General features: G+C 44.7%; 4 protein-coding genes across 4 annotated transcripts in view; 1 reads left to right on the top strand and 3 right to left on the bottom strand.

Moving 5' to 3' along the window:
* LOC132571892 (uncharacterized) overlaps positions 1-21,920 on the bottom strand; it is an 851,656-nt gene that overhangs the window by 187,481 nt on the left and 642,255 nt on the right. The gene's annotated exons all lie outside the window — the stretch shown is intronic.
* Positions 1-21,920, top strand: part of LOC132570973 (oocyte zinc finger protein XlCOF6-like) — a gene marked incomplete at its 5' end in the record, with an annotated part of 164,420 nt that overhangs the window by 101,174 nt on the left and 41,326 nt on the right. The gene's annotated exons all lie outside the window — the stretch shown is intronic.
* Positions 1-21,920, bottom strand: part of LOC132571319 (zinc finger protein 501-like) — a 34,332-nt gene that overhangs the window by 11,812 nt on the left and 600 nt on the right. The window lies entirely within an intron of this gene.
* Positions 1,450-21,459, bottom strand: LOC132570976 (zinc finger protein 501-like). Its single transcript, XM_060237612.1, has 5 exons — positions 21,417-21,459; positions 20,325-20,404; positions 19,300-19,414; positions 12,130-13,264; positions 1,450-1,609 (listed from the first exon to the last, which is right to left on the bottom strand). Exons 1-5 carry the CDS (start codon positions 21,457-21,459, stop codon positions 1,450-1,452), a joined length of 1,533 nt encoding a protein of 510 aa, XP_060093595.1.

Consider the following 21,920-nt stretch of genomic DNA (forward strand, 5'->3'; position numbering starts at 1 on the left):
CTGACAGAGGCAGCCTGCAAGTTCCCGAGGGGGGTGGGGAAGCAAGCTCCCAACGCAGGAAGCTTTGCAGCGATGTTGCCGGCCAAATCCCTCTCTCTCCCTGTCCCATTGCTCTTTGAGAGCCAGTGTTGGCTGGCCTGGCGCTACCAGATGCAGAAGAGGGGCTGAGGAGTTGCTGAAGGGCAGGCAAGTCTGACAGAGCCAGCTTGCCTGGCTGGTTTTTCTACATCGTTTTGCTGCAGGTGATTCAGATTTCTGCTTCTGGGGGGGTGGGGGGACAGACGTGGGAAGTGTCCTGTGCCCGCTGCCCACCACTCAACCAGAGCCCAGACGGAGTTTTGCAACCATACTTAGAAAAACAATAAAATGTTGAGCAACACAGGTCCCAGGACAAATCCTTGAGGCACTCTACTTGTCACAACTCTCCAAGAGGATGAGGAATCATTCACAAGGACTCTTTGGGTGTGATCTGTCAACCAGTTACAGATCAAACTAATAGTAATAGAAACCAAACCACATTTTACCAACCTATCAACAAGAATATGATGTGAAACCTTATCAAAAGCCTTACTGAAATCAAGATAAGCTGTGTCTATAGTATTCCCCTGATCCAGCAAGGTAGTAACTTTTTCTCAAAAGAGATAAGGTTAGTCTGACATGACTTGTTCTTGAGAAACCCATGCTGGCCAAGTACAGAGGTAGCAGAGTGGTCCAAGGGTCTGACTAGGTTCTAGGAGATCCAGTTTGAAACTCGCCTTTGCCAATGAAATCTGCAGGCTGAACCTGGGCCAACTGCCCACTCTCAGCCTAACCTACATCTAATTATGGTTATTCTTAGGATAAAATGGAGGAAAAAACCACCTGAGCTATTGTAGGTCTGTGCTGGGGAAAAGGTGGTGTATGATGTTTGTTATAAATAAAATTTAGGACGCAGTTTGATCTAAAGGATAATTATTCTTGCCATTATTTCATTCATTGTAGCTGCCATTCTTTTGGCAGGAGGTGGAACTACTAATTCTATCATCAAGCTATCATTAAATATGGTGAACAGAGCGAGAGGCAGAGAACCTACTCCTAAACAACATCATCTATTAACCCTAAAGGTCTGTGACACCCATCCCTAAGACATGTTCCCAGGGCAGGATAAATGACTCATATTTTATAATACACGCTATTCCAAATATTTTAGCACAGAATTGTATATGCCTTAACCAATACTAGTTCAACAGCTATATAATATGTACCTGATTTAGCACAAAAAAACCATTCCAGATAGTTTGGTAAGGTAAGGTTCAGCCTGAGGCTAAAGATCTACCAATACGGGAAACATTTGTACAGTTTCTCCCATATGTGAATTTTTGATGCAAAACATGGCTTAGCATTTATATGGTTCTCCCACGTGTGAATTCTTAGGTGAACCTTCAAATATGCCTTTTGAGCAAAGATCTTTTAATATCCCAAGTGTTTGTTTGGACACACACACTCCGCCCCCATGTGGATTCGCTGATGAGCAGTTAGGTTGTCACTCCGAGGAAAACTTTTTCCACACTCCAAGCATTTATATGGTTTCTCCCCAGTGTGGATACGTTGATGGGCAGTAAGTCTTGAACTCACAGCAAAGGTTTTTTCACATACGAAGCATTTATATGGTTTCTCCCCTGTATGGCTACGTTTATGACCAGTAAAGTCTGAACTCCAAGCAAAGCATTTCCCACACTCCAAACATTCATATGGTTTCTCTCCTGTATGTGTACGTTGATGGGAGTTAACCTGTGACCTCCGAGCAAAGCTCTTTCCACACTGCAAACATTTATAAGGCTTCTCTCCAGTGTGGACACGTTGATGGGATGTAAGCTCTGAACTCTGAGCAAAGCTCTTTCCACACTCCAAGCATTTATAAGGTTTCTCCCCTGTATGGGTACGCCGATGGTTAATAAGATGTGTATTGTGAGCAAAAGTTTTTCTACACTCCCAGCATTCATATGGTTTCTCTCCTGTGTGGACACGTTGATGGGATTTAAGCTCTGAACTCTGACCAAAGCTCTTTCCACACTCCAAACATTTGTGTGGTTTCTCCCCAGTGTGGATACGTTGATGGCATTTAAGATCAGAACTCCGAACAAAGCGCTTTCCACACTCCGAGCACTTATATGGTTTCTCCCCAGTGTGGATTCGTTGATGAGCAAATAGGGAGTCAAGCCGAAGAAAATCCTTCCCACAATCTAAGCATTCATACGATTTCTCCTCTGTGTGGATTTGTTGATAAGTAGCAAGGATGCAATTCTGAGAAGAGCTCCTTCCAGAGTCTGAGCATTTCTCCCCTTTATTTATTCTGTGGAGTCTATCAAACACCAGGAATTCAGCACCCTGAGGAAAGGATTCATTCCCATTCTTCCATTTTGTTTCATCAATTTGCTTCTGCTGTTTCTTCTCAAGTATCTGGTTTTGTGGCTTTCCCATGGACTTCTGGAGACCTTCAGCCTCTACAATAGAGAGAAAAGAACAGTAAGACCTTGAGGCAAAAGCACAGTCATGAAGGCCATTAACTGCTCTTGGTAATGACGGGACAGAAATCACTTAACAGGGAAACAAATCCTGCCCTGTATTAATCACCTCTTTCTTGGAAATCAGCTGTATCGGAGACAAGGTGGACCAGTGGATTAGCAGCACTCTCTCTCTGAAGAGGGATGTTTTGGATATGCTCCTCTTCTTGTGTACTTTCCAGGGACTCTAGGTGGCCACTGTGGGAAATGGGAAGCAGTTTGTCTCCCAAACTGCTTCCTGTTTTGCAAACAGGGCTTTTTTTGTAGCAGGAACTCCTTTGCATATTAGGCCCCACCCCTCGGAAGCAGCCAATCCTCCAAGTGCTTACATGGCTCTTAGTAAGGGCCTACTGTAAGCTCTTGGAGAATTGGCTACATCAGAGGTGTGTGGCCTAATATGCAAAGGAGCTCCTGCTACAAAAAAAGCCGTTTGCAAGTACAGAACTGAATTGGCTAGACCAGGGGTGTCAAACATGCAGCCCGAGGGTCGAATCAGGCCCCTTGAGGGCTCCTATCAGGCCCCTGAGCAACTGGCTGTTGTCTGCTTCCTTCTCCCTCTCTCTTGCTTCCTTGCTTTGCAAGGCTTAATCAATTGCACAGGAGCTACAGAGCAAAGCCTCTATTTTCTCCATTGGCTGAAGATCCTCCCTTGGGGAGGAAGGGGGGAAGGTACAGCTTGTTTTTCCAGGCTCTCTCAAACACACAGCAGAGCTACTGAGCCAAGCCTCTCTTCCTTCTATTGGCTGAGGCTCTTCCCCCTCCATCCCCTAGGGAAGGAAAGAAAGAGCCACTGATTCCTTTGCCTGTTCCCTTGGAAGAAATACAGAGAAAGCACCTTTAAGACCGAGTGCTACTGTTTTAAGCATATTTTAAGGTTTTTAAAAAATATATATATATGTTTGTGTCCTTTGTAAAGTTTATATCTCTGCTACCTAATTTTAAATAGGTGCACACATGGCCTGGCCTGACATAGTTCAGCTCAACCCGACATGGCCCGGCCCAACAAGGTCTAATTTATGTCAGATTTGGCCCTCATAACAAATGAGTTTGACACCCCTGGACTAGACAATGAGTTATGAGCACAGCTTTACACCCTAACCACTGAGATCCAATCAGAGCACCAAACTTGTAAATCTCATTGTACTTTCCACCCCATTAGGTTAGGCCTCCCAAGTCCTGTGTTCTGTGGCCCAGACTGCACAGGAGAGGCAAGGGAGACTAGAGACGAGGAGTTTTCCGTGGTGGCCCCTCATGGGTGAATTTTCCCCACTTGAAGCTCACCTGGAGTTTACCTTCCTATACAGCCTGGCCAAAACATTTCTTTCCACCTGGGTTTTAACTTAGAGGGCTATGATTTTAGCAGGTTTATGGTCATCTAACCTGAGGACTGTTTCTGGAGCAGAGCTCTTCTTATTTTGGAAGTATTTTATGATTTTCAGGGATCGTTTTGATGTTTGAACCAATGTGAGAAAGCCTCTTGAGAGGAAGCATATAAAGAAATCTATGTTTATTAAAGCTGAGCACTACAGACACATTCCCCCCACCCCCCAACACCACCATTGCTACAAAAAATGCCAGGATTTTGTTTCCCATTTTATCTTCTCTTTTACACTTTAGAAAGCTTTTCTGGTCATTCTCAGGCTGTTGCCTTTTGAAAAATCCCCCCCCCCCCCCCGCCACTTCTCCAGCTGTTAAAATTTAGCCCAAGAGGAGCCCTATCCGATCCACCAGAGAAAGGTTCCCACTGCACAAGTAAGTAGATACCCGATGAGCTCTTTCTTTCTTCTGGGTCCTTGACAAGTGGATCTCCTGCTTCCTCCATTGTGGATGTGAAGGTTTGGGAACCAGAAGTCCTCCTTTGGGGGAGAAAGAAACAGACCGGTAACCTCTAGATTTTCCAGTTTTAAAAAATATTCAGATTTTTAAGCCAAACTATGTGAACCTGAGCCACTCATAATTAGGGTTGCCAAGTCCAATTCAAGAAATATCTGAGGACTTTGGGGGTGGAGCCAGTAGACTCTGGGGGTGGAGCCAGGAACAAGGTTGTGACAGGCATAACTGAACTCCAAAGGGAGTTTGGCAATCACATTTAAAGGGACTGCATGCATTTTAAATGCCTTTCCTCCACTGGAAATAATGATGGATAGGAGCACCTTCTTTGGGGGCTCATAGAAATGGACCCCTCAGTCCAATGTTGTTGAAACTTGGAGAGTATTTTTGAGAAAGGCACCAGATGCTATGCTGAAAATGTGGTGTCTCTATCTAAAATAACACCCTCCCAGAGCCCCAGATACCTATGGATCAATTCTCCATTATACCCCATGGGAATAATCGAGTGCCCGGCAGTCATTCCCCTCCCTCCCCCTGTTTTTTGATGACCCTGAAGTGGGGGGAGGGCCTCCCAAATGAGGGATCCCCTGCCCCCACCTGGGGATTATCAGCAACAAAAAATGCTGCACATTACACACAATTATGCTATATTCATAAAGTAAATTTATCACTTCCACATATTTATATTTCACAATCTTTCAATCACTTCCAATATTTTAAAGTCCACAGTTCATAAACATAAATTGATATCCAATCCGGATGCTTGAAATTCCACAAAAGAAAAGGAAAGTACCAAGTCCTGCTATGCACTCATGTTTCCAAGATGCAGGTAGTACCGTGAAGCCATTTCATTCCTTAAGGCAGAAATCCTCTTGCTCAACCGGTGCGGCGACACGAGACTGGCTAATATCGTGTTTCTTTATCACTTCCACTGGCCGCATAAATGAACTAGGAACTCATGCTAAGGCAACAGCTCTCATGTGTGATAACTCATCAACTCCAGGTGTACATAAAGGTTCTCAAAGAGTTGATGAGTTATCACGCATGAGACCTTAAAATATTGGAAGTGATTGAAAGATTGTGAAATATAAATACGTGGAAGTGATAAATTTACTTATGAATATAGCATAATTGTGTGTAATGCTTATGTGCAGCGTTTTTTGTTGTTGATAGTTATCTATACACTGTGGTTTCCTGTGTGTATTGACCCACCTGGGGATTGGCAACCCTACTCATAGTGGCAAAAAGGGGAAATCATTAAAAAAAAACCCTCCTAAAAGATCCTCAAAAGATCCTCTGCTGATCCCGCTGGAAGACTAAAGTGGAGAATAAATGAGCAGGGAAGTTCAGAAGAGCAAATGGAAGCCCTCACCAACACGGAGCCAATGGGATATGGCATCTTCACCCCTTCCAATCCAAGAGGGATCCAACATCCTAGTATAACACTGTCGATGGCAGCTCTGACCAGGGGCTTCTCTGCCTTTGAGGAGACTCTTCGGAGATGGGAAAAGGTGGCAGTGCATCCCAAACCCTCAAAATAACCATGTGAAATATCTTTTTAACACTGGTAAATCTGCTTGAAAATGCAGAGTGATTTTGAAAGATGGTCTAAACTAAAATTATCCTGGCTAGAAAGGATTACTGCTATCAAGATGAATGTATCACCAAAACTAAATTTCTTGTTCCAGATAAAATCTAATTCTAATCTTTAAATTTGGATGGCTGACTACATAGTTAAGACCAACTCAGTTTTATTCAGAATGTAAGCTTTCGTATCTCTTAAGCAGATTTCATCAGACAAAATGGGAATGGCAAGCAGCAATTCTTAATTTAAGTGGGCAGTGAGTTGGTATGTAGAATCATGGGAATGTTTTTAGCAGATAAAAAGAATCACAAATAGGGATCTGTGTTTGTTAGTGTTAGAACAAAGCAGGGCTGAAACAACACTGGAGGGTGTTAAAAAGCGGACTGCTGTTGTAGGTGCGAAGTGCCATAAATCTAGGTAACATTCTGGCTTTGTTAGTTTAAATAGAGGGCATGGTTTCTCAAGAGGTTATAACATCCATTATAGTTTGCCATTAGAAAAAAAGGAAGACATTAAAATACAGTGGAGGATGGGTTAGTATATGCAATAAGACAAACAGCCAATACCCCCGTTTGAGTATGTCAATACAAAAAAAAACCCAAAACCAAATATTCTGATACACTGTTCTAAAAGAGAAATAATATGAGTTAGTCATTAGAAAAACAGGGTGCATTAAAGTATAGTGGAAAGTGGGTTAGTATATGTAATGAGACAAACAGCCCACATCCCTCATTTAAACATGTCAACACAAAAAAAAAAACATTCTGATACACTGTTCTAAAAGAGAAATACACTGGAACACTGTGGATGCACAGCTATACTCAGTGAGAGTTGGTTTAGCATATGTAATGAGATAAAAAACCAATATCCCTGTTCAGTCCTGGGGAGGTGTTTGTTCCAAGTTTCATGATAATTTGTAATTCAGCAATTTCTCTCTCCATTCTGTTCTTGAAGTTCCTTTGCAGTGTTTTACCCCCAAAATCCCCAGATATTTCCTGAGTCAGACATGGCAACCCTAAAGATGTTCTATAGATGGCATGTCATGTCAAAAGATATTCAAAAGATGTATAAGAACTATAAATTGGAGAAAGAGAGAATGTTGTGAGAATAAACTGGAGAAAGGCAGAAAGTGGCCAACCAGCATGGGTCCCCACTGGCAAGGAAGTGGGGTATAAATGATATTAGTAATAAAAATTGGTACTCTATGAAAGGACACAAAAGTATGCCAAGCCACAGAAGGCACCCAAAAAAGAAGATTTGCTGGTGGGAGTAAAAAAGACAGAAAACCACAGCAGAGTGGCGAGGGAAACCCTCCAAAAATCCAGGTTTGCTCTTCCAGACCACACCTGCACTGCACCATAGCAATGCCAGGCAGAGAGCAAGAATTACAACAAAATGCCAAAAATTGGACTGTGCTGTGAGAGTCTGGAGACAGCCGCAGGATGCAGAGGGGGGGGGGGCGGGGGGGGGGCAAAACAGGAAGACCTCAAGTCAGCTTCCAGTGAAGAGGAACTTCCAGGGAGCAAGTAGAAAAACTCTTGGGGGGAAAAAGGAGTTCCTTGGTCAATGCTGGGGAACTACTGCTAGACTATTGCTGAAGTCTAAGTGGTAAATGATGCAGGAATCTTAGGAACACCTCAGCCGCCCCTCTGCATTATTCCACTGCCTAAACCACAGAGATATTTTGCAAGTGAAATGAAATATTCCTTTATGGCTTACCAATTTTATAAAGGAAACCTCTGCCGAAGCTGCCCCTTCTCTCCTTCCCACCAAATCATCAGTCACTTGGGACAGTGGACAGGAAGTAACAGAGACGAGTCATCAGGCCCTTCTCAACGCCTCTCTAGGAAGGGAGCCTCTGTCCATTTAACGCTTAGACTGACTTGTCTGCAAGGCAAAAGGGAACCTCCGATTTCCCTGCAAAGTGTGGCGGAGAAGGCAGGATTCAATCTCCCTTTTCCATTCCAATTTAAGCTCGTTCTTGTCTCTCATGTTCTAAGGAGGGATCCTGAGGTTCAGATGGGAAGTGGGGGGCGGGGGAGGCAGCTAGTTTGGAGAGAGTCACTGGATGAAAAGTCTGTGTTGGGGCAGGGTGGGCAAACTTGCTTAATGTAAGAGTCACATAGAATAAACGTTAGATGTGCACAAAAATGGAAACTTCAGGAATCTTCTACGAGACAGGAATTGATTGGGAAAATATTGCAAACAGCGGAGATGGACTACTTATCTTTATTACTTGCTGGGAAATCCAAGGAAGAAGCAAGAAAATACTGGGAGAAGTTATGTCTGGCTGGACACTTCTTACTGGTGTGAACTGCTATTATTACCATTTTAATATATATATTAGAAATATAATCCAAAGTAGATAGCTTAAGCAAGGACCTACAATATGTACAATATTTTATATGTGACATGGGGATGTGATGTTAAACAGACAACAATACTGTAAAAACTTTTGATTTGATGATATATCAACATACAGAATGTATTATACTCTCATTGAAAGATGTATTATTTCTTTTCTATTTCCACTTCCCTTTTCCCTTTTCTTTTGTTCTTGGAAACTAATAAAATTTAAACCTGAGAATAAACGTTAGATGTTTGAGAGCCGCAAGATATTCATTTCAGGTGTTTAAGAGCCACAAGATATGAACATCAGATGCAGGAGAGCCGCAAGACAGGAAGGCAGGCAAATAAATGGGGGAGGGAGGGGGAGGTGCAAAGAAAGCAACTTTAACTATAAACGCCAAGCCACTAACTGGCTTGGCTTGGAGAAGTTTTTTAAAGAGAGAAATGCCTTCTCCAAGCAGGCCAACATGGCAGTGGGAGGTTCAAGAGCCACACAATATATATCAAAGAGCCACAGTTTGGCCACCCTTGTGGTTGGGGAAATGCCATCTTCTGTTCCCTAAGAATTATGTGGAGGATGCAGACAGTCTTCTGACTGGACTCACTGGCTTGAACCACATAAAGCATTTCCCAGGCAATGGTGGCTGTGCTGCTCGCTACCAAGAGGAGACTTTGTTTTTTCTGGGTGGGGGGGGGGCAGGAAGAACATAAGAGAAGCCATGTTGGATCAGGCCAATGGCCCATCCAGTCCAACACTCTGTGTCACACAGTATATATACACTGTGGCTAATAGCCACTGATGGACCTCTGCTCCATATTTTTATCCAATCCCCTCTTGAAGCTGGCTATGCTTGCAGTCGCTGCCTCCTCCTGTGGCAGTGACTTCCACGTTAATCACCTTTTGGGTGAAGAAGTACTTCCTTTTATCCCCTTTAACCTGACTGCTCAGCAATTTTATTGAATGCCCACGAGTTCTTGTATTGTGAGAAAGGGAGAAAAGTACTTCTCTTTCTACCCTCTCCATCCCATGCATAATCTTGTAAACCTCTATCATGTCATCCCACAGTCGACATGAAGTAGCAGCTCTTGAAGTAGAATGTTTGCTCACAAGACTCTACAGCATAGACTAGAGGGAGTATGGGTTCCAAGGATACGTCTCAAAGGTTGATGTAGGAATGGTCAGGAACATAAGCATGTCTATGTCAAGCTTGGATTTTATGCTACAACAAGATATGCCATATAATGCCCAAGTATCCAGTGTTAGCTTCTTTGTTGCCTAGCTATAGAGACTATACTACGTAGTGGCCCTTGCGTTCAGTGCAAACGGGTGATCTACCACAGAGTAATGGCCCATGGAGAAAATGGCTGCTTAGGAGGGTGGACTCTATGGCATTTGATGCTTGCACAAGACCCTCCCTTAGGCTCCATTCCCAAATCTTCAGGGATTTCCCACTCTCAAGTTTGCACTCCTGCTTCTACTCATAGACCTGGGACCTTGCTGTAGATTTTCCCTCTGGGTTGACATTTCCCAGATACTCTTCCAAACCCTGGGATCACACCTGGTAGAACTGAAGGCGAAGGGTGGGACAATGACTACTCATAGGGAGGGCCTTTGGAAAACTAGCATGTCTCAAGGAGGGGTGTTTTCCCAGGAGCTGAAACCACAGCATCCCACAACAAAGGAGGGTATCATGCCCACTGAAAGATCAAATATTCAGTAGTAGAAGACGACTGCAGATTTATACCCTGCCCTTCTCTCTGAAAAAGCCCCATGGTGCAGAGTGTTAAAGCTGCAGTACTGCAGTCCTAAGCTCCGCTCACGACCTGAGTTTGATCCCCAGTGGAAGCTGGGTTTTCAGGTAGCTGGCTCAAGGTTGACTCAGCCTTTCATCCTTCCGAGGTCAGTAAAATGAGTCCCCAGTTTGCTGGGGTGGGGGGGGGAGTGTAGATGGCTGGGGAAGGCAATGGCAAAACACCCCGTAAAAAAGTCTGCCGTGAAAATGTTGTGAAAGCAACATCACCCTAGAGTCGGAAACGACTGGTGCTTGCACAGGGGACCTTTCCTTTCCTTCTGTCTGAATCTGAGTCTCAGAACTGCTCAGGATCTCCTATATCTTCTTCCCCCACAACAGACACTCTGCGAGGTGGGTGGGACTGAGAGGGCTCTCACAGCAGCTGCCTTTTCAAGCACAACTCTTGCGAGAGCTATGGCTACCCAAGGCCATTCCAGCAGCTGCAAGTTAATCAAACCCAGTTCTCCCAGATAAGAGTCTGCACAGTTAACCATTACAGTGTTAAAACTTTTCCCCCTCTTTACAAATTAAATTTTATCAGGTCCAATTCACATATATACAAAGGGAACCCACTGTTAGAAAGGCTTACAACATTAACAAAGAACTGATTGTACAATTAACAACAATAAAATATGTTATAATAAAATGCACAATTATTTATTAGTTTTACATCAGTTTCTTTTCATTCTCTGTAACAAGCATTATCAAGTAATATAGCTAACCCAACCAACTATATCTCATGAACATAAATATTCTAATTTGCAATTCAAGGTTTCACCATCTTATAATTCCATAACATTTCAATTATAACAAAGTCAATACAAGACCAATCCAACTGCAATCTTCGTACACACTTTGTGCCCACCGTATATAGCTTGCAACACTATTACACAGATTGATCAATCTCAGCTACAGAAAAAGCACCAGTGTTTCTCATTTAATCTGAAGCCTTTATTTCAAGCCAAAGAAATTTTCAAAAAACTCTTCGGAAATCCAAACAAGCTCGACAATTAGCAAAAAACTCCAGTTTAACTTAAGAGAAGCCATGTTGGATCAGGACAATGGCCCGTTCAGCCCAACACTCTATCGCACAGTGGTCCAAAAAACCAAGTGCCACAAAATGTATAGCTCCATTAAACAATTCTCCACACAACACAGTCATTCAACATTCATACTTCTGGCATTCCCATGTTTAATGGCACTATATATTTTTTGAAAGTACTGGAAATATCTGTGCAGTTTTTCTGTTATGTTAATACTTCGTGGCAAAAAAAAGGCTTTTTATATTGTTTCTTCCATGTGTGCCGTGGCCCAGAGTGTTACAAGCTGCAGCTGTGCTAATGACCTGAGTTCGATCCCTGGCGGAAGCTGGGTTTTCAGGTAGCTGGCTCAAGATTGACTCAGCCTTCCATCCTTCCGAGGTCGGTAAAATGAGTACCCAGCTTGCTGGGGGGAAAGTGTAGATGACTGGGGAGGGCAATGGCAAACCACCCCATAAAAAGAACAAAATAGGAGTCAAGTTGCACCTTTAAGACCAACTTAGTTTTATTTAGAACGTAAGACCCCGTTAAAAGTCTGCTGTGAAAATGTTGTGAAAGCAACGTCACCCCAGAGCCGGAAACGACTGGTGCTTGCACAGGGGACCTTTCCTTTCCTTTTTTCCTTTCTTCCATGTGTGAATTCTTAGTTATATCTTAAGATATGCCTTTTGAACAGTTTTTTAAAAACATTGCAAGTGTTTATTTGGTCCCACCCCCATATGAGTTTGTTGATTAGCAGATAGGCTGTCATTGCAAGGAAATCTCTTTCCACACTTCAAACATTTATATGGTTTCTCCCTTTGTGGATATGTTGATGGGTGTGTTGTGTGAGCAAGTCTTTCTATACATCCAGCATTCATATGGTTTCTTTCCTGTGTATACATTGATGGGATTTAAACTGTGAACTCTGAGGAAAGCTCTTTCCACATTCCAAGCATTCATATTGTTTCACTCCTTTACGGGTACATTGATGGGACTTAAAATGTGACCTCTGAGCAAAGCTCTTTCCACACTCCAAGCATTTATAAGGTTTTTCCCCAGTGTGGATACGTTGATGGTATTTAAGGTACGCACTCTGAGCAAAGCACTTTCCACACTCCAAGCATTTATAAGGTTTCTCCCCAGTGTGTATTCTTTGATGAGCAGATAGGGTGTCACTCCGAGAAAAGCCCTTTCCACACTCCAAGCATTTATATGGTTTTTCCTCTATGTGGATACATTGATGGACAGTAAGCTGTGAACTCAGAGCAAAGCTCTTTCCACATTCCAAGCATTTATATGGTTTCTCCCCAGTGTGGATACACTGATGGACTGTAAGCTGTGAACTCTGAGTAAAGCTTTTTCCACACTCCAAGCATTTATATGGTTTCTCCCCAGTGTGGATTCGTCGATGGTTACTAAGATGCGAACTCTGAGCAAAGCTCTTTCCACACTCCAGGCACTTATATGGTTTCTCCCCAGTGTGGATACGCTGATGGTCAGTAAGCTGTGAACTGTGAGCAAAAGTCTTTCCACACTGCAAACATTCATATGGTTTCTCCCCTGTGTGGATACGTTGATGGGATTTCAGCTGTGACCTCTGAGGAAAGCTCTTTCCACACTCTAAGCATTGATACGGTTTCAGCCCTGTGTGGACATATTGATGGGACTTAAGATGTGAGCTCTTAGCAAAGTTCTTTCCACACTCCAAGCATTTAAAAGGTTTTTCCCCTGTGTGGATACGTTGATGGGTTTTAAGCTGTGATCTCTGAGGAAACCTCTTTCCACACTCCAAGCATTCATATGGTTTCACCCCTGTATGGGTACATTGATGTGATTTAAGCTCTGAATTCCATACAAAGCTCTTTCCACACTCCAAGCATTTACATGATTTCTCCTCTGTGTGGATTTCCTGATGAGAAGCAAAGATGCAATTCTGATCAGGAGTCTTTCCACATTCCAACCATTTATGGGGTTTCTCCCCTGTGTTAATTCTTTGGTGTCTATCGAACACCTGGGACTCAGTAGCCTGAGGAGAGGACTCATTCCCACTCTCCGATTTTGTTCCACTGATTCTTTGAAGCTGTTTTTCAAGTACTTGCCCTTGTGGGTCTCCTTTAGGACTGTTCTGAGGACCATCAGCCTCTAGAATAAAGAGCAAAGAGTGGTAAGAACTTCAGGCAAAAGCATAATCAAGTAAAGAAGGCCATTAACTACTTTTGATAATGACACAACAGAAATCACTTTATGGGGAAACTCCTGCCCTCTACTCTTGATTCTTCCTTGAAGAAGATGATGATATTGGATTTATATCCCGCTCTCCACTCCAAATCTCAGAGCAGCTCAAAATCTCGTTTATCTTCCTCCCCCAAAACAGACACCCTGTGAGGTGGGTGGGGCTGAGAGGACTCTCACAGCAGCTGCCCTTTCAAGGACAACCTCTGCCAGAGCTATGGCTGACCCAAGGCCATTCCAGCAGCTGTAAGTGGAGGAGAGGGGAATCAAACCCGGCTCTCCCAGATAAGAGTCTGCACACTTAACCACTACACCAAACAGGCTCTCTTGGAGTGTAGTTCCATCACTGACAAGGTGGACCAGTGGAACCTCTTTGTTTGGAGGCAGTATCTCTCTGAAGAGGGATCTTTTGGACATGCTCCTCTTCTTGTGAACCTTCCAGGGACGCTAGGTGGCCACTGTGGGAAACGGAACTGGACTAGATGGCCTCTCCCAAATCACTTCTTGTAAGCAAGTACAAATTGAACCACGTTCAGTGGACAGTCAGTTAGGAGCAGACCTTTACACCCTCACAACAAAGACCCAATTTGAACTCCAACATTACAAAGCTCACTGTACTTCTCCCCCCCTCCCACACACACACAGGTAAGTTCGGTCTCCCAGACTTTACGTTCTGTGAAAGGGTGTGCAATATTTTTTAAATTGGTATTTTCTCCCCCAGTTCTATGGGATCAGGAAATTTTGGGGGGATTTCCGGGAAATGCTGGATCCCAATACTAGTTAGTTAGTTAGTTAGTTAGTTAGTTAGTTAGTTATTTATTTATTTATTTATTTATTTATTTATTTATTTATTTATTTATTTATTTATTATTACTTTACATTTATATCCCGCCCTCTCCGCAAGCGGACTCAGGGCGGCTTACAGTATCATAAAAACAATCAATTCCATAAAACATATAAAACCATAATACATTTATCAGTTTAAAACTATTACGCTATCTCAATCCAGTCTGGCGGTATTGGGTTCTGACTATGACCACCAGCTTCTGTAGGATGTCCGGTGGCAGCCCATTTTCAGTCAACCAGAAAAGCCTGTCTAAACAGTTCGGTCTTACAGGCCCTGCAGAACGCCGACAAATCCCGCAGGGCCCTTATAGCTTCTGGGATGGTGTTCCAGAGTTCTGGTGCTGCCACCGAGAAGGCCCTAGATCTTGTTGCGCATAGCCTAGCTTCTTTTGGGCCAGGGGCAGACAGCAGATTTTTTGTCCCTGATCGCAGTGCTCTCTGGGGGATATATGGGGAAAGGCGGTCCCATAGATAGGCAGGTCCCTGACCATAAGGGGCTTTAAAGGTTAATACCAACACCTTGAAGCGAACTCGGAACACAACAGGCAACCAGTGCAGCTCTCTCAGCACTGGCCGAATGTGCTCCTGTCGTGGTAGCCCCATTAACAGCCGTGTCGCAGCGTTCTGCACTAGTTGTAGTCTCCGGGTTAGCGTCAGGGGTAGCCCCATGTAGAGAGCATTACAGTGATCTATTCTTGAGGTGACCGTAGCATGGATTACCGTTGCTAGGTCGCTGCGGTCCAGGTAAGGGGCCAGCTGCCATGCTTGCCGAAGATGGAAAAAGGCAGATCTAACAGTGGCTGCCACCTGAGCCTCCATTGTAAGGGAGGACTCAAGGAGCACGCCTAAGCTCTTGACCTTGGGGACCGGTATTAGTGGCACCCCGTCAAGGGCCGGCAGCTGGATCTCTCTCCCCGGACCGCCCCGACCCAGGTAGAGAACCTCCGTCTTCGTCGGATTCAATTTCAGTCGACTCAGTCTGAGCCAGGAGGCCACGACTTGTAATGCCAGGTCTAGATTTTCCAGGGTACAGTCAGACTGGCCACCCATCATTAGATAGAGCTGGGTGTCATCCGCATATTGATGGCAACCCAGTCCATACCTCCTGACTATCTGGGCAAGGGGGCGCATATAGATATTAAATAACATCGGGGATAGGACCGCTCCCTGCGGCACCCCGCAACTAAGGGAGTGCCTCTGGGATGCTTCCTCCCCTATCACCACCCTTTGTCCCCGATCTTGGAGAAAGGAAGTCAGCCACTGCAAGGCAGATCCCTGTATCCCCACATCGGTGAGGCAGTCAGTCAGTAGCTGGTGGTCAACCGTGTCAAAAGCGGCTGACAGATCTAATAACAGCAGCACTGCAGAACCGCCCTGATCCAGATGTCGCATAAGATCATCCATGAGGGCGACCAGAACTGTCTCCGTCCCGTGACCTGGCCGAAAGCCGGACTGGAATGGATCCAGTGCGGAAGTGTCCTCCAGGAATCCCTGCAGCTGAGTCGCCACCACCCGCTCTATGACCTTACTCAGGAAGGGAAGGTTTTGTTTGGAAGTCCCAAATTCCTAAAGCCCTAGACTGTCTGGCACCCTAGGCAAGGTTAACTTCTGCCCCCACTAAATTGTTCAGGGTGGTGAGAACCAGAGAGGATTGTGAGGAACTCCAAAGGGATCTGTTGAGGCTGGGTGAGTGGGCGTCAACGTGGCAGATGCGGTTCAATGTGGCCAAGTGCAAAGTAATGCACATTGGGGCCAAGAATCCCAGCTACAAATACAAGTTGATGGGGTGTGAACTGGCAGAGACAGACCAAGAGAGAGATCTTGGGGTCATGGTAGATAATTCACTGAAAATGTCAAGACAGTGTGTGTTTGCAATAAAAAAGGCCAACGCCATGCTGGGAATTATTAGGAAGGGAATTGAAAACAAATCAGCCAGTATCATAATGCCCCTGTATAAATCGATGGTGCGGTCTCATTTGGAGTACTGTGTGCAGTTCTGGTCGCCGCACCTCAAAAAGGATATTATAGCATTGGAGAAAGTTCAGAAAAGGGCAACTAAAATGATTAAAGGGCTGGAACACCTTCCCTATGAAGAAAGGTTGAAACGCTTAGGGCTCTTTAGCTTGGAGAAACGTCGACTGAGGGGTGACATGATAGAAGTTTACAAGATAATGCATGGGATGGAGAAAGTAGAGAAAGAAGTACTTTTCTCCCTTTCTCACAATACAAGAACTCGTGGGCATTCGATGAAATTGCTGAGCAGCCTGGTTAAAACGGATAAAAGGAAGTACTTCTTCACCCAAAGGGTGATTAACATGTGGAATTCACTGCCACAGGAGGTGGTGGCGGCCACAAGCATAGCCACCTTCAAGAGGGGTTTAGATAAAAATATGGAGCAGAGGTCCATCAGTGGCTATTAGCCACAGTGTGTGTGTGTGTGTGTGTGTGTGTGTGTATATATATATATATATATATATATATTTGGCCGCTGTGTGACACAGAATGTTGGACTGGATGGGCCATTGGCCTGATCTAACATGGCTTCTCTTATGTTCTTATGTTCTCCCCACACACTGATGATATCACTAAGTCACATGGGGAGTGCCCAGTTCAGTTGCCCCAGAAGGCTGGCATCCTAGGCAATTGCCTAGTTTGTCTAGTGGCAGAGCCAGCCCTGGGGGGATATCGTTTTAGATGTTTTATGGTCTTCTGACCTGAGAGCTTTTTTGGCAAATTTCACAGACAACTCAGTGGCTGTTTTACGATCTTCTTGTGCCCCTGGCTTTTTAAATTGATCATTTTTGCAGTATTTGGGATTTTCTGGTATAGTTTTGATTTTGAAACAACTCAAGCAGGTTTGTGGAAAGGTACCATTTAAATAAATCAATGTTTTTTAAAACTAAGCGCAGTAGAAACATCCCACCTACCACCACAATCAGTACAAATAAGCCAGAATTTTGAAGAATTGCAGTTTTATTATTATTTAGATTTATATCCTGCCCTCCCCGCCAAAGCAGGCTCAGAGCGGCCTTCTCTCTGAATCAGAGCGGCTTACAATTTCCTATATCTTCTCTCCCCGCAACAGAGGGCTCTCACAGCAGCTGCCCTTTCAAGGACAACCTCCGCCAGAGCTACGGCTAACCCAAAGCCATTCCAGCAGCTGCAAGTGGAGATGTGGAGGAATCAAACCCAGTTCTCCCAGATAAGAGTCCACGCACTTAACCACTACACCAAACTGGCTCTCTTTCACACTTCAGAAAGATTTCCTGGCCATTCACAGGCTCTTGAAAAATCTCCAGCTGGTGTAGTTTTGCCCAAGAGGAGTCATACCCGCATGCACAAGAGAAAGGTTTCCTCTACACAAATAACCAGATACCTGCTGATTCCTTTCTTTCTTCTGGGTTCTGGAGAAATTGATCTTCTTCTTTTTCTTCCACTGTGAATATGAAATCAGGTTTGGGATCCAGAAGCTCTCCTTTGGGGGAAAGAAACAGACTGGTGACTTCTAGATGAAGAAGTAAAGAGGTTATGTCTGGCATTTGTCTATGAGTACAGTTGAAGAGAAGAACCATTCCCCACTTTTTACCAATTGCTTCCTCCCTCTCCTTACTACCAAGAAGATAGTTGTATTACATTCTGCAACTCTTTGTTTTAAAAACCAACTGCACTGTTCTAGGACTCCAGGAAGTAAGTGTGCCTAGTCAGTTTTGTGCATTTCACTCCCACTGGAATATATGCCTTGTTTTTATATTTTTTTTCTTGAATTCCTTTGGTAATGCCTTCTTGTGCTCCATGGTGAAACTTGGTCACATTTAGGGCTGCCTTTTGTGCAAAAATTGTTTGTGAATGGTTTAAGTATTTCTTAGAAGCTATTTTTTTGCTGAGGCTTTTTTACCTTCATTTCCTTCTCTAATTTCTGTGTTGCTCTGTTGGTTGCTTAACCTTCCACTGGGGGCCCCCAACCCGCAAGCAGGGAGTGGGCCACTGGGAGGACCCCTGCCACCAAAGAGCTCCGTCACGAGTAGGCTTGCCAATCCCCAGGTCCCAGCGGGGGTTCTTCTGCTTTCCCAGGCTCCTTCCCGCCCCCAGTCAGCTGGCCGGCGGGGGGAAGCCCCACCCCCAGAGGACCATGTGCCTTTGGAGGCTTCAGTCTCCGATTGAAAGGCTGGGATGGTGTGTCTGTATTACTTTGAAGAAGCTAGCAGCAACTCGTGAGTCGAGACGCCAATCCGTCTCTTCAGAGTTGTCAGAAACAGCATGGGGGGGGGGGAGGGAAACGTCTGCTGAGCACTTCATTATTCCCTATGTGGAAATCGATTCTCATAGGGTATAATGAGGAATTGATCTGGAGGTTTCGGGGGCTCTGGGGGAGCTGTTTTTTGAGGTAGAGGCACCAAATTTTCAGTATAGTATCTAGTGCCTCTCCCCAAAGTACCCCCCAAGTTTCAAAATGAGGGGGTCCAATTCTATGAGCCCCAAAAGAAAGTGCCCCTATCCTTCATTATTTCCTATGGAAGGAAGACATTTAAAAAGGTGTGCTGTCCCTTTAAATGTGATGGCCAGAACTCCCTTGGAGTTCAATTATGCTTGTCACACCCTTGTTCCTGGCTCCGCCCCCAATGTCTCCTGGCTGCACCCCAAAGACCCCAGATATTTCTTGAATTGGACTTGGCAACCCTAGTCACGAGCAGCACATGCAGACACTCTATGAATTGGGGGGATTCTATGGTTTTGCTGGGGATGCTCTGGCAATTTGGGAGGAAATTCTATGACACCATAGACTTTCCCTCCATAATGCCAGAGCATCCGCAGTGAAACCATAGAGTTTCCCCCAAAATTCCTAGAGCGTCCTTATGTGATGTACCTGGTGAAATGGCATCACTTCCGGGTGATGTCATCATGCTGTGCTTGTTACAGTTCCCCACTGGCAACCGCGGGGGACTTGGCAACCTTAGTTACATAACAGCGTCTTCTATCCAAATACTAAGCAGGACACACCCTGCTTAGCTTCCAATGAGATCAGGTCAGCCTGGGCCATCCTTCTTAGAAGGAATAATTTCTGCCTTCAGCTTCTGTCAGTCAAGAGAAAAGAACCTTACCCAGAGAGACCACATTCTGATGATTTTCCTCCACGACTTCCTGGTGAAACCTCCTGTGGTCTGGATCCGACAGAGCCCATGTAGCAGTGAAATCCTCCTCAGAGGTCAACACAATCTGAAAAGAGGGGGGGAAACACACCCACTGTCTTCACTGAGAATGTAAGAACCCTTCCCCTTCTAAGGACAATCTTAAAAGACTTTAATAAGATGCTGAGGTTCAGGACTCAACCCTCCATCAGATCCTTTGATTACTACTCAGCAGGGGTGGAATTCTAGCAGGAGCTCCTTTGCATATTGGGCCAAACACCCCCTGGTGTAGCCAGTCCTCCAAGGGCTTACAAAAAAATAGCCTTGTGAACTCCTGGAGGATTGGCTACATCAGGGGTGTGTGGCCTATTATGCAAAGGAGCTTCTGCTAGAATTCCACCTAGGGTTGCCAATCCCCAGGTGGGGGCAGGGGATCCCCTGGTTTCAAGGCCCTCCCCCCACTTCAGGTTCATCAGAAAGCGGAGGGAGGGCAGAGAAATGTCTGCTGGGCACTCATTATTCCCTATGGAGACCAATTCCCATAGGGAATAATGGAGAATTGATCCATGGGTATCTGGGGCTCTGGGGGATGTGTTTTTTGAAGTAGAGGCACCACATTTTCAGCAGAGCATCCAGTACCTCTCCTCAAATTGCCCTCTACATTTCAAAAGAATTGGACCACAGGGTCCAATTCTGTGAGCTCCAAAAAGAAGGTGCCCCTATCTTCTTCATTATTCCCAATGGAGGGAACACATTTAAAAGGTGTGCAGTCCCTTTAAATGTGATGGCCAGAACTCCCTTTGGAATTCAATTATGCTTGTCACACCCTTGCTCCTGGCTCCACCCCCAAAGTCCCCAAATATTTCTTGAATTGGACTTGGCAACCCTAATTTCACCCCTGCTACTCAGTGAGCAGCACAGATAGCAGTCAAAGCAAAGATACATACAGAGAGGGTGGGGGAAGTACCCAGGGGCATGATCCATCGTTCCACACTTACCCCATCAGACTGCATGGAAGCAACTTTCTCTTTGCAAGAAACAGATGGCAAAGACTGTATCCTTGGTTTTATGGTACCACCTGGAAGGACAAAACGGTAATTTTATGGCAATCTACACCTTCTCAGTCCTTTGCATTTCAGTTCCACTTGGGAGAAAATAAGATTCTCCCTGTCTTGGCTCATGGTTTCAACTGTCCTTGCATCCTTATTTCGGATAATTGTTTGCTTTTCACAAACCCACTTTTCACAAACCCAGCTTGGAGACAGTTATCATACAGAAAACTGTGGTCTGTTTGTCTAGAATTCTCAGAACTAAGAAAGAAGAAATGTAATGCAATTAACAGACAGTGCTGAACCAAGGGCAGAAATGCAGCTACCAAATCCCAGAATCATTTTGCAAGCGGGCAAGAACAAAACACATGGAAAAGGCAGCCTAGTAGGGTTGCCAGGTCTGTGTTGGAAAATACCTGGAGACTTTGGGGGTGCAGCCAGGAGAAGGCGGGGTTTGGAGAGGGGAGGGGCCTCAGCATGGTACAAGGCCATAAAGTCCACCCTGCAAAGCAGCCATTTTCTCCAGGGGAGCTGTTCTCTGCCAGCTGTAAAAGCAGGAGATCCCCAGGCCCCGCCTGGAGGCTGGCAACCCTAGCACTGGCTACTGGTGAAGTAAAAAAAAATCCCCTCTTGACAGTACGAGATGCCACTATTACAGCTACATGCCTTCTTTTGGATTTTGCCCCTGGTCTGTTGTAATTCTTGCCGGAAGGAAGGAAGGAAGGAAGGAAGGAAGGAAGGAAGGAAGGAAGGAAGGAAGGAAGGAAGGAAGGAAGGAAGGAAGGAAGGAAGGAAGGAAGGAAGGAAAAGAGATGGGGAAGAGACATGGAAAGAAAGCAACTTTAATTTTCAATGCATTCTCCAAGCCGCCAGCTGGCTTGGCTTGGAGAAGTGATTTAAAGAGACAATTGTCTTCTCCAAGCTGGGTGACGGTGTGGTGGGGCTTTGAGAGCCATACGATATGTGTGGAAGAGCCACATGTGGCTCCAGAGCCACAGTTTGACCACCCCTGTCCTATCTTAAAATGTGCTGAGTGCCTACCTCTTAATCTGTTTGCTGATGGACTGTAGTGTCTTTTAATCATTCGTACCTTGTGCCTTGTGTCTGACTGGGCGGAATATGAATGAAATTTCCTTTAATCCTTCATATATTCCACCTTGATTCCTTGTTAGAAAGGTGAGTAAAATTAAAATATTATTAGTTCTATTCATAAATAATACATAATAATTGTATTGGTAATAATCACAAAATATCATATTCTCGGGGAATGTGGATCCTAGTAACATCATACATGGGTCTTTATGGCATGATCCAAGGCCATTTTTTGACAAAACGTTTCCTACCCTGCCGCTGAATAGCAAGTCAGATCAATTATATTTTTGAAAGCACCCGACTGCCACCTTCCATAACCATCCTTTCAAGGTTCGTCAACTTTGGACACTACTTATCCTGTTGAATTTCTAAACTTAGAAGCTGTAGCGGAGCATCTGTCTCACAGAGAGCCAGAAGTGCAGAAAAGCAGCCCCCTTACACTCAAGGAGGCCA

This window comes from Heteronotia binoei, chromosome 5 (genome assembly GCF_032191835.1).
Source record: "Heteronotia binoei isolate CCM8104 ecotype False Entrance Well chromosome 5, APGP_CSIRO_Hbin_v1, whole genome shotgun sequence".
NCBI classification, from domain to species: Eukaryota; Metazoa; Chordata; class Lepidosauria; order Squamata; family Gekkonidae; genus Heteronotia; species Heteronotia binoei.